The 13074-nt window shown below is 40.1% G+C and overlaps 1 protein-coding gene across 1 annotated transcript; it reads left to right on the top strand.

Moving 5' to 3' along the window:
* Nucleotides 1–2047: 2047 nt before the first annotated feature.
* On the top strand, nucleotides 2048–13023 carry sytl4 (synaptotagmin-like 4). Its single transcript, XM_041047877.1, has 18 exons — nucleotides 2048–2188; nucleotides 2292–2355; nucleotides 4452–4643; nucleotides 4930–5145; nucleotides 5864–5973; nucleotides 6178–6289; nucleotides 6406–6573; nucleotides 7028–7142; nucleotides 7227–7314; nucleotides 7420–7514; nucleotides 8127–8219; nucleotides 8764–8942; nucleotides 9341–9443; nucleotides 9935–10096; nucleotides 11236–11341; nucleotides 11435–11543; nucleotides 11635–11843; nucleotides 12582–13023. The coding sequence occupies exons 3-18, from the start codon at nucleotides 4525–4527 to the stop codon at nucleotides 12728–12730; spliced, it is 2133 nt and encodes a 710-aa protein (XP_040903811.1). The 5' UTR covers nucleotides 2048–2188; nucleotides 2292–2355; nucleotides 4452–4524; the 3' UTR covers nucleotides 12731–13023.
* The last annotated feature ends 51 nt before the right edge of the window (nucleotides 13024–13074 follow it).

Here is a 13074-nt window from a genome sequence, read left to right as displayed (position 1 = left end):
GCTAAAGAGAAGAACACAGATACAGAGTGGACACTGTGGCACTGAACATTTTCAATGTACAGAAGTTTCTTTTTTTTCCTCAAGAAGAAACAGCCAGCTGTATGGTCCAGAAGTTTCCAATGCCAAACACGACACCATCTGGAGAAATCATCTGCTGCAGTGTTTTTGTGTTGATCCAGGGCTGACATTTTTTTGTTTGTTTGTTTTTTTTTTGGAAACTTCCTGCCTCACGCTCGTTTGCAGTTTTAATCACATCTGGAAGCGGCCCAGCTGTACCTCAACCGCACCCTTACCTGTTCGCCACCGGACAGCTCTATTGGAGCAGTGGAGAATTAGGTGCATATTAAAGAGCGCCTCACTGTTGTCATACTCACTGAATTTCACTGTGGTGTTTGATATTCAGGCCTCTTGTGATTGGCTGAAATGAAAAGGTACACACCCAGATATGACTCACTTGCACTGCTCCTGACTCTCACATCATTGTACTGGTAATTACAGGAACACCCAGACATATTATACTCCAATATTTGGACTTGTTAAACTACAGGATTTGTGTATTTGACATCTTAACCTCTACAAGAAACTAGCTTAAATAACATAAATATACAGTAGTACTCTGTCTTGTTAGTATGTCTTTGGACGTTACACGACTGAGTTATAGGCAGGTTACATATTAAAGGAGAAACCTGAATACATGAGTGCAGATGTTTCCATACAGAGGGGTCACTGAATGTTTTCATGAGTATAGAAATTATGTGACTCATATGAAATGGCCTTTGCAGTCATCAGATCTAAACCCAGCTGAGCAGCTATGGAACCAAATAAGGGAATGTCTTCTGGTTGAATGGTGTTCATCCTTTTAGTAGTAATCTATGCCAAAGAGCACTGAAGCTGCTAAGACGACTCGTGGGGGATTAACACATTACTAAGACAGTCAGTGCCGTTTTTCCTTTGTCACCCATCTAAATCTGCTGTGGAGGAACTGGGAGGTGAAAGCACAAAATGCTCCATTTGCCAAACATATTAAACAGACATGGTTGGATTTTCTTAGTGAGTGATGGCCTTGAAGAGTTTCCACTTAATTGTAGTATCAATCATAGAAAATACAAAGCCAGAGGGAGTATCAGTACTACCCCTTTCCATTCCTCTGAGACCTAATCAGAACTAAGGAATGATTTACTAAGGTGCCCAAACCCTCTCTCTCTATATATATATTTTTATTTAATTCCATAAAATAAAAAGTAACAGCACAATAACATTTGAAGAAAGGCTCATGTTTAATGCCTCCTTGCTCCAGGGGTTGTATTTAGTTGTTTTCACTTTCACAAAATCATTTTTGTGTTACGTTATGGAGTCTCCAATGTCCTGTAATGATGCATTGTGTGCACAGGTTATTTATCTTTTAAATAAGATCAAAAACAGAAGACTCCAGGAGCTCTCCATGTAAATCCCAGCAGAGCTTTGCATTCCAGCCTGAGCAGGTCTGATCAGCTACACACCTGTGTGAGTGTGCAGGGTCTTTAACAGGGTCCTAATAAATCAAAGCTGATCAAATAACTAGTAACTTTAGTTGTCAGATATTTGGTAGATGTTTTGTAAAAAGTACAATATATCCCTCTGAAATGTAACGGTAAAGTACTGAGTTTGAAATACTCGAGTACCTTAAAACTGTAGTCAAATACAGTACTTGGGTAAATGTACTTACTTTCCACTGACTACTACAGTATCTATTTTCTACACAGTAATAAATGGCTCACAATATGTTTTGTTTTTGTGTTGTAGTTGGAACATCTACCGCCAGACAGTCAACTTTTTTTGTTTCAGAGACGAAAAAATAAAAGCCCAGCACTTCCCGTTGGTACAAGTTTTTTTTTTTTTTTTTTTTTTTTCCTCCTCGCACCACGTTCAAAATAGGCTGGTTGAGGAGGGGGAAATCGGGGTAATTATATTGGACTGATTCAATGGGGCCAAATTTTCCACATCCAGCCCCTCTGTGGTAAATAGAGCAGAGGAAATGCACCTGTCATGGAAAATGTGGAGAGGCGCTCCTGCCTGTCTGCTGCAAACTTTCCTTTTCTTCCGGTACTTGGGACTCTTCTAGCGCACAAAGTCAACAGTCCTGGAGACGGGAGGCAAGAAAACGGAGTGGGAAAGAAAGACCCGGTTATGAACATCGCTGATAAGGAGAGTGAGTAAACCTGTGTGTAGATAGATGACAGTTTAATTATCCTACATGAGCTGTTAGCGTCTCTGCTACTTCTAACCTTTTTTGTTGTTGTGTTTTCTGTCAGGAGTATCTCGCTGCCGTAGAGACGCAAACCGTGTAGCGGGGGTGCAGTCGACTTTTAACAACAGGTGTGTGTCATTTTCCTTAATTAGTTCAAATAGCTCATGTAAATGCGTGGTAAAAAAAAAAAAATCGACTTCCCAAATGCTCAGCCTTCACTGCGGGATAAAAGAGAACTGGTTTCTGAAGACACTGTGGAGTAACGTTAGCGTTCATTTAATCTTCAGCCGGTAACGTTAACGCTCGGCCGTTGGAGTCTCAGCCGTTGGCAGCTCATCGTGCAGCTCTTCGCTGCTTTAAATCTGAATTTCAGCTGTCGCACATGATCCGATATGGGCCGTCGTGTTTAATTCAAGTTCATGCTGTTGATCTGTTGTAAAATCACCGAATCGACTCACCCAACCTTCAGATCTTGCACTCGGATGTAAGTAAATTCATCTTAAAGTGGATAATGAGTAGTGTTAGCATTTTAAATTAAAGTTGTAACGTTCCCAACTCGTCGTGGACCTTTTTTTGTTTCTTATTCTTGGTATCCGAATTTCAACATTGCAGATTAGTGATCTGTGAACAAGATAACAACTGACACATTATGTGGTATCTGCCTGTTTATCAGTGAACACAGAGCATGTTTTGTCAGTGACATAACTTTATACAGAAAGATAAAAATCAGCCGAATGTGCTGATGGGAGCTTTCACACACTATTTCATTTATGTCTGCAGGCCTTTTGATAGACTGTGAATTGACTGCAATGTAGTTTTATTTGTGTACAAGTAGTGAAACTTTTTTTTTAAACAACCTCGACTTGTCCTGTAATAATGTTTTGAATGATGACCACTAAAGATTCCTCTGATATTTTGGATTCCTAACAGCTTTATACATTTTATATTGACAAAATGAGAACTCAGACTTATAGTACATGATGCTTGTACAGTATGGACAGTTTAAAAGGTGATTAACAAAGAAAGAAATGAACGCGTAGGAAGTCAGGGAAGATTTACCAAAACAAACTCCAGTTTAATGTCATTTGCAGTCTACATGCCTGCACTATGCTCAGTGTGTTAAAAAAGGATTGCTCCAGTCAATGCAGTATCTCTGTCATCTGGTGCAGACGCATGCACCTTTTCCTTGAAGGTTACCTAGACAAGTTGCCTAGCAGGTATTGTTAAACTCCTGCTAGAGTTAGCTGGCCTCCAGGCATTCAAACTATGAGGAAAAAGGTCTTGTGTTTAATGCAGTTTTGAATTGCAGCTCTCTTTATGATGAGCTATTTAACATGCACATTTCCCCCGCTCTCTTAAATTTCCCTTGAGGCAGTTCAAATAATAAATGGAGTGTAAAGTTTTAGATGAGAAAATGACAGATGATAAGCTTGATGTTGGATTTAAACAAATGGTTAAGCTCCTGAACTCCACCCGTCTCTCTGTATCCTTAGAGGGTGGGAACCCTATGTGATAGCCAAGTTCATGTTGTTTTTGCCCGTCCCACTCAAAACAACCTTTCACCCGGGCAGAGGCTTTCTGTGGGATTTTTAAATCCTCTGGCATCCTGGATCCTTTTAGTCACTTATCATTTCTGGAAAGCTGAGTTCAGCCAGAAGCTTGTTTCAAAGTTTTAGACTGATTCCTGTCCCCTTATGAAATGGAAAACATGTCTTAATGATCAGTCTCTGCAGGCTTTATCTAGCCATCTTTCCATAGGTGATTATTTTTTTGACTTTTTCTTTTCGTCTTTTGAGAAAAAGTTTTTAAATACACAAAGGAACAATGTTGCTGTACATGATTAGTGAACCACCTCCAGCAGGGCAGAGTTATACAGTAAGGCTGGCACACTGGCAGCAGAGGTTTCACTCTATGGAGGCCAATAGGAATAGGGAAAGGTTACTCAGTCGTCATCAGTAATTTGATTAGGACCACACAGCTCTGTGGCTGACTGTATCTTCATCACTGCAGGGCATCAAGTCACCAAGTTCCTCTTTTTTTAATGGGTCCATAGGAAAACAGGCCCTCCAGTAATAAAGTTCAGATGTCTTGTGACCTCTGTAGGCTTTTTTTATGTTAAAACTGCCAGTTTTTAAAATACAGCACTGGTAAACTTTCTGGCAGTAAGACAGTAGAGAATTTATTACCCTTTCAGTCAACTTCTGGTGTCCTGTTTTGTCTTCAGGGGATCTTCTCGATGCGACAGCCACTGGACTGAGACAGTTAACCTGTGCTAAGGGATTTTGGTTGAAGGAACAATGCCCGAGGCCACTGACATGATCAACCTGGGCTTCCTGTCTGACTCTGAGAGGGAGATGATCCTGGAGGTGCTGCGACGGGACGAGGAGCTGAGGCAGGCTGAGGAGCAGCGTGTACGGTAAGAAAACAGCACTAAATATGTATTGCAAATGTAGTCAAATGTTATATTTTCATTACATAATACCACCACATCATTACACCACCACCATCAGCCTGGACTGTTGACACAAGGCAGGTTTGGTCCATATTTTTTTTTCTACATATATGCATGAAATGTACAGTGTATTTTTGTGCCTATTATAGTGTTTGAACTTCTAATAGACTGGCCAATGCTTGTTTCACCTATTGTATATGTAAAACCCCAAACTCAATGTGTGATGTAATTTATTTATGTTTTGTTACAGGAAGTTGAAGACCGAGTTGCTGGATGTGAAGAGGAAAGGGGCCAAACGTGGCAGTAGAAAATACAGCCAGCGTAGTTGTGGTAGATGCCTGGAGCCTTTGAGCCGACTGACTGTTTTCTCCAGCCAGTGTAAGATGTGCAACCACCTCGTGTGCCGCAACTGCCGAACAGTCCTCCCCAATGGATCCTGGCTGTGCAGTGTGTGTGCCAAAGAATCGTAAGATACCCTTTGCTTTCACGCTGTCCCCTAAAATTTTTTTTTTTCACCTCCGGTTGTGGTTTCACACAATTCCTGACATAGACACTTTTTGAAACACTTTTTTTAAAATCAGCTTCCAGCTAATATTTCATCTGAATCAAAATGATGTCTTCAAAACAAATGGCTTTTTACAAAAAACTATTTAGTATTTATCTGAAAGCAGATACAAGATCATTTAATCTGAAATCAATAATAATCAGTATTTTAAACCTGATCAACAAAAGTTGATTCAACTTTCTGATGACTTTGGAGGATTTAGTTTGTGGTGCTGTTTAATTGTATAGTGTTATACTGACAGATGTTTCTGTTATTTTGTCTACCCATTTATCAATAATCAATGAGGAGAGGCTAAATAACAAAAACACCTCTTTGTATAATGTAATGAGCCGTGGGCAAGGAGGCAGTTTTTTTTTTTTCTGAGCTGATAACAATCCAACATAGTGTATCTGTCCGTATATTTAACCTTCTTTCTTTGTTCTCTCTAAAATACCAACCACAGCATCTGATGCTAATAGATATAGTAATGATAATAACAGTAATGTGCAGCACGTTGCAAACGTTCACAGTGCACAGCTCTCAGTGTGTTGGGTAATCATTAACTAATATGATATTTAACTCATTGAGTGTAAATTCTGTTCAGTTTGGGCTTTTAATAAGTGTTTGTATTGGATTCCAGGGATATAAAGAAAAGGGCCGGTGACTGGTTCTACGATCAAAGGGTCAATCGTTTCTCCGCAACTCCTGGACACGACCTAGTGAGGGTCTCCCTGAAAAAGAAACCGCCTGGTAAGTACAGGAAGAGGAAGTGGGTATCAACTGTTCAACTAGGAATGTAAACAACTCTTAGCCAGGCCCAAATGAAATGCCCACAGTCACAGGAATGTCGTTCCAACTCAACAGTGGAAGGAGAGAAATGTTAAAAACTGCAATAATATAATAGCATTGTGTTTAACTGGTATCGTAGTGTGATGTTTTTGTTCTGTGTTATAGCAAAGAAGCGTGAGACAGCAGGAGAAAAGCTGCTGAGAAGTACTGAAATAAACCCAGGTCCTCTCACTCCGGTGCCTCTGCCCAGGCAGAAAAATCAGTCAGAAAACAAAAGGTTTGTCCTCATTCTTCACATCAGTTTTGTCTTATATTTTTTATAAATGTCAACGTATGAATTTCCAAAACACAGATTAAGATTGTTTTAACATTTTGTCACATTTTCTTTGTCAGTCATTCAAGTGTGAATTCAGGATCGGTTGCTTCAAGGGAGTCGTTTGAATCAAAGGAGGACAACTGGTCAAAGCCAACTCGCAGTGACACAGAGTCTGTAGGAAATGCCAGTTTAAGTAGCAATAAAACTGAGACTGAGTCTGGATGTGTGACCCCTGAGAAACCAAGGTAAACCCACCTATAGTTATTCTCAAAGGTACAAACGCTACCAACTAACTTCAAACAACCTTTAAGGAAGGAAGTGCGGTGCTTAGCTCTCCTCCCCCCACAGCTAGTCTTTGTTCTGCCTGGTCAACCATCAGATGATAGGAAGAGTAGTCATAGTACTTTTTTTTTTTTTTAACCAGACATTTGGATAAGTTGGCCTGTAATTCCAAACTTCAAAGCTTCCACTAAATTAAGACAAAGGTGTTATAATGGAGACTAATTTAATTAAAATGTTGTCCTGTTCATTACTTTTGCTGTTAAAATAGAGCCCAGCTTAAAAATATGCTGAGATGTCCAAGTGCCAGTTTCAATCAGAAGGGGATGAGGAGTAGACATCTGCACATTGTATGTATTTGAAAAGTAAAAGGTTGAATGTGTTGAGCTGCATGTAATTTTAATTTATGCTGTCAACCAGGAGTGAGAACCGCTCAGTTCGGTCCAGCCTAGCAGGGTCCAGTGTTTCCAGTCTGACGGTCCCAGTCAAAGCAGATATTGTCAGCTCTGCCAGCACCAACTCAGAAGCTAACACCGTAAGATGCTTTTAAGTGGAGGTGGTCTTAAATTACTTTATCTTCTTCTTCTCTGACTGTGTCTCTCTTTTTCTGTCATGACAGGACCCAGAAATAAAACCATGTCCGAGCCCAGAGCTGGACATGGATAAACTCTTCAAAAAGAGCATCAAACGAGCCCCAAAGCCTCCTGGTTAGCATCTTGCTTCACCACGTGCAGTGCTGTTGTTTTTATTTCAGAATCAAATGAAAAACAGTGTGTGTATATGTCAGTTTAATTGCTGGGCTTTATGTTTAGAGTCTGTATCAACACTGGACCTGCGTGATGGACCTGACACAGTAGACGCCTCAATGGGCAACAGGAGTCATTCTGTTCCAGGTTTAGACATACAGGTAAGTCCTGATGGGAAACTTTAGTGCACAGACACAAAACATGTTTGGGATATTGTAAGAATGACATTAGATGTAGCTATCAAGCAGTAGAGGTGATAAGAGTAACAGAGCAGAAAGTCTCCAGGCAGAGGAAAAAGTGGCAGTCAAGCGTCTAATTTAAAACAATACATTTTGTTGCTACATTTAGCCCCAGTCTATTGAGGCTGTTTTCAGGCTTTTTGCCTCTTCTGTGGTGGACTATTTCCTGTGCCATTCGTTTAATGTCATTGCCAAATGGATGAAGCTGGAAACACTGAAATTTGGCCTTCACAGTTGATGTTTCAGATATTTTAACAATTTCCTGTTATTTGTTAAGTTATAATGTTATTAGGGTCAGAGTTTAAGCCAGAGACACATCTTCAGTGGCCTTTTTAAAACTCTAGGTGTTTAAAAGTAGATTTTTGACTCCATTCCAGATTATCAGATATGTTTGGTAAATGGTTACCTCATGAAGTGTTGTTTTATTTTCCTAAATAACATGAATCTTTTATTAAAACCAGGAAAACCTCTCGAGGGGGGGAAATCCCACTGTGTGTATGATCAGCCTTCTAAATGTCTATTATGATTCCACAGGAAGATGAAGAGGAGGAGGAGGACATTGACAGCTTGGTTAGCTTTCATAAAAGAACAATGGCATCGAGCTCCTCCAGCCTGCATAGCTCAAAGGTAAAGTATTGACATTTCTCACAGCTCACATTAGTCCTCTGAAGGCTCTTTGAAGAACAGCTCATTATGTCTCTCAGAAGCAAACTGATGTTAGATAATCTGAACGAGCATCTATGAACTGAGGATATCCTCCAGCGAGTTAGCAAGTGTGAAATTGATGTGTAAAGTCTACCAAAATGTTTCTATACTTATCAAAGCCTCAGGGAAAAGCAAAGCTGAGGCCAACAAGACTTTCACACTGTCACTCTGGATTTAGGTACTGACAGAAACATACTGATCGCTGCTGATTTCTTTGTTTGTCCCTGACTCACTTTCTGTTAACCCTCCAGCATTTAGTTTACCGTATGTGATTTCTTTGTTTCCATATGATTTCTTCTTATTTCTGTCTTGTTAAACTTTAATGTGCAGCATTAGACCTTTAGAGCATGTCTGTCTAAATATTATCTAAATGTCAATGTTTGGTATTAATGAAACTTAGAACAAACGCAGGAATTGTTAATGATTATGTATTCACCTCAGGTGTATGTGCTGTATGTTTCTGCAGAGCACACTGGGCAGCCTGATGAGTATTTACAGTGAAGCAGGAGACTTTGACAGCGTGGATGTGAGCGGAGACGTCGTCTTCACTTTGAGCTATGACGAACACACCCAGAGCCTCCAGGTCTTCATCAAGGAGTGCCACGGGCTGGCCTATGGCGATGCCTCCCGGCAGCTTTGCAACCCGTAAATATTAAAAACTTTCACTTGTTCCAAGCATAACTGTAATTTAAAAGCACAGTTTGCTTCACACTTTAGACTGTTGGCTTCACGTAGAGCAGCTGTGCCAATTATGGCTCTGAAACAGACACATTTTTCTACTGCACACACACCCCTCAGTGATGTTAACACAGCTTTGATCAGTGTAGATAAGAGGTTGCTGTGTTTACAAAGTCGCCATAATCACGTCCCAGAGGTGATTATTTGAGCTTCACAGGAAATTGAATGTCAACAGATATTTTTTCACGGCATTTAGTCAGGAAATACAGCAAAAAAAAAAAAAAAAAAAAAAAAAAGAAGTTGCACCCAGGCGAAACACTGATTGACATACGTTTTTTTTTTTTTTTTTTTTTTCTGTGTTTTAGTTACGTCAAATGTTATCTACTCCCTGACAAATCTCGCCAGAGCAAAAGGAAGACCACCATCAAGAGAAACACCATCAACCCTGTCTACAAAGAAACACTGAAGGTGATGGTTTAGAACTGGCTTCTTTCAAACTGTACTGCAACTGTTGGCCTTATCCTGTTGACTTAATGACACTCCCTGATTAGTGACCTTGTGCCATGCCTGTTGCAAATAATGACCACACCTACAGAGGCCTTAAGATTGATATTGACATTTCAGATTAGAAGACCTGTTGCCAAATATTGATTTTTGTCCTGGCTTCCAATGTAGAGTCAGCTTAACTACAGTGGCAAACAAAACTGCTGAAAAGAAAATTAGCTGAGTGAATCCATTTGTAACAAATTATGGTTCTGTAATTTTGGATTTGCTCTTTAATGTTTTAGAAGAAGAATTTACTCACAACTTCCAATAAAGTCTGAATCACTCTTCTACTTTAATCTATGCTCTCTGATTTATTTAAATCTCCCTCAGCACCCAAGCATTAAAATTATATAAGACTTCTCCATCACTGTATGGGTACTGAGCCAGACCTTTGATCTATCTTCTACTTCCAGTACTCTATCAGCCGCTCTCAGCTGTTCACCCGCTCCATGTTGATATCAGTCTGGCATCATGGTCGCCTCAGCCGCAACGCCTTCCTGGGAGAGATGGAGATCGCCCTGGACTGCCGAGATCTCGACTCCCCCTGCGAGGACCGTGTGCCTCTAATGGCAAAGGTAGATCAGAGAAATAGAATTTGTTTTTCTTTCCATACTATGATGGAAAGGTCCCCATTGGAGTTCACTTGTAAACTAACAAAAGTTATATTTGCATTCAGTGTTACTCTCCAAAACACATTGTGTGTATCTTTGAGGTTGAGAGTGGAACAGTGTGGCAGAAATGTGTGCTGCATCATCCATGTGCACGTACACATGCATGTGTGTCCTCATGCCCATGAGACAAAATGAAACCAATCCAAACAGGTACTAGAGGTGGAAAGAAAAACACCCCAGGATGCAAGGAGGATGGATTTGTTTTATTTTTTTATTATATCTATTATACACGTAACATAGTGTAGATAAAACGATGTAAACACCTCAAGGAAAAGGACTTAAAGATGTCAATTCAATTCAATCCTGTCCTGTGGAATCCTCTTGTAAACAGAGTTTCTGTTTACATTCAGTGCTTCTCACGCTTTGTGAGAGCACGAACAGATGGTGATGAATGCATCTCATTCCTCATAAAACATTTGCAAAGCCATTTTTTCTTAAAAGTTTGAAACCTGCATTTTTTTTAAAAATATTCATCTTTACTTGCTAGCAGTCTTCTTCTTCCCTGCCTTTGCTGGTGTAAATCAGTGGAATAATGTGCAGCCATTGGCAGGAATGTGAACCACATCAGCTGCATGCATGTGGTTTCTTGGTGCTTGTGCACAAGATCAAACAAAACGTGGACCCACACATAAAATATTCATCAACAGCGTTACCCAAGGTCAAAAATTCCACAAGGTACCTTTGAACTCTTAAGTAACTCACAATTATAAGTATTGTTATGAACATGTTTAATATTATGTTTAAGTCTGGCAATCTGGGAGTTGAAAACAAGTGCAACAAACTGCTGTTGACTTGGAAATGTCCTGCTACTTCTTTGTGATAACTTGTAATAACGTCACTCAAAGTTAATCTTAGTAAATATGGTTGTTAGGTATTTAATAGTTGGTTAATTGTTAATGGATTTTTTTCCCATACTCACAAACAAACCTCTGTATCAGCCCCAAGGATCCAGTAGTGTATTATTGTTTGAGATTCATTTGCCCGCAGCCTTCCCCATAGTGGAACGCTACGTGTTGTAAATGTCACATACTTCTGTTAAACAGGCAGCCTCTTCTGTGCCGGCTTCAGCTTTCGCTCAGTACAAAGGAGAGCTGGTGATCTCCTTGAAGTATGTCACAACTACAAAGCCAACAACTGAGAAAATCAAAGGTAAGTCTGAAATAAGAAAACTGCATTTAGCTTTGTCTGTGATTGATGCACTTTGCCTCAAATTGCTGAGAGTGTCTGTCTGCTCCTCTTCAGGGAAAAAGGCGGCAACAGAAAAAGGGGGAGAACTGCACATCCTCATTAAGGAGGCAAAGAACCTGATTGCAATGAAACAAGGAGGCACATCGGATAGTTTTGTAAAAGGGTTAGTGACTATCTGTGTACTCTTAACACTCACTGTATTTTTATACAAGCATTTGTCTTTTTAAATTAACTTGCTGTTTGTGGTTCTGCAGGTACTTGTTCCCAACTAAGTCAAAGTCCACAAAGAGGAAGACTCCAGTTGTGAAGAAGAACCTGAACCCCCACTATAACCACACATTTGTGTACAAGGATCTGGCTCTGGAGCAGCTGAAGCAGATGTGTCTGGAGCTGACTGTGTGGGACAGGGAGGCCATGCTGAGCAATGAGTTCCTAGGAGGAGTTCGTCTCAGCACTGGAAAAGGTAGAAAACTGACAGAAAATAAAAAATAAAAATATTTTCACCTGCCTGAGAATTGTGTTGTTGACAGAATAATCCGTTTTTTGGAAATGGTGCTAAATCTATAGGGGGGAGCTGCCAGTTTATTTTTCTCCTGTTTTTGCTTTATTTTAGGGAAGTGATTCAATGAACGTCTCTTTGTCTGTTTCACTTAGGTTAGTCAGCTTTTCTGAGGAGGTAGATTCTTTAGTTTGCTGTTTTGGTCTTGGGTCACCCTGAATTGCTTCAGTTTGTCACAATTATAGTAAATGATTTCACTTTAAATGATAAGTTCAGAAAAGCCCATTGTTCAGTGTTTATATGTGCACCTGACTATTGTTTCAAGACAGACTTGAAAAACTGCGAATTGTCTTACCATGATTTTGGCTTTTAGATATGGAACAACTTTTTAACTTTTACGATGCACTCCTATCCCCCTAGATGTGGGTATAACTTTGGAATGAAGGTAAACTGAATTAATCCTCATGAAAAGGGACAGTAATACCATATCTTTCATTGTCTAGTTTAAATAGTTTTATTGCCAAAGCATAATTGCCTTTATGAGGAAGACAAGCTTCATTTTATTTTACTGCTGAAGCGCCTAGAAGGCTTCCATTCCTTTTTCCCCAGTGTGACAATTAAGATTGTTAAAGGAATTTGCCATCATTAATAACAGACTCTGCCACTAATTCTGCATTCACTGTGTAATCTTCACCCCTACAGGCACTGTTAAAATAGGAAAGGAGGAAGTGGAAATGGACTCAGTTGGAGAGGAGGTCAGTATGTGGGAGAAGATGATGCAGTACCCTGACTCGTGGGCAGAGGGCACTCTTCCACTGCGTTCCACTATGGGGAAGGTTAAGGGCAAATGAGGACGGTGGCACAGGCCTGGAAAGAAAGGAGACTGAAAGGGGGGAGAAGCTGTGGCAAATGCGAGATTGTGGATTCATTTTATTTTGCAAGCTTATCAGACCAGAAGCTTGTCTACTGACGTGAGCAGACTCACAGCTGATTGGCTATAAGCAGACTCACAGTTTACTGGCCTGCTGAACACGAAACATCTGCTCACACCTGCTCCCCCACCCCCTCCCCCACCCCCCAGACTGCAGACTGGTGTTACTGTTGAAAATGTGCCAAAGCACACAACACCAAACTCTTTTATTTTAAGAGCACTAACAGTCATTTTATGTTTTTAAAATTCAGGCTACATATATTA

This window comes from Toxotes jaculatrix, chromosome 10, assembly GCF_017976425.1.
Source record: "Toxotes jaculatrix isolate fToxJac2 chromosome 10, fToxJac2.pri, whole genome shotgun sequence".
Classification (NCBI taxonomy): domain Eukaryota; kingdom Metazoa; phylum Chordata; class Actinopteri; family Toxotidae; genus Toxotes; species Toxotes jaculatrix.
This window is presented reverse-complemented; position numbering and strand designations above follow the sequence as displayed.

Coding starts and splice junctions, on each gene's coding strand:
- sytl4 (XM_041047877.1), top strand. CDS start 4,525: ATGCCCGAGGCCACTGACATGATCAACCTGGGCTTCCTGTCTGACTCT. Junction 6,290..6,405: donor AATCAGTCAGAAAACAAAAG/GTTTGTCCTCAT, acceptor TTTCTTTGTCAG/TCATTCAAGTGTGAATTCAG. Junction 9,444..9,934: donor TCTACAAAGAAACACTGAAG/GTGATGGTTTAG, acceptor TTCTACTTCCAG/TACTCTATCAGCCGCTCTCA.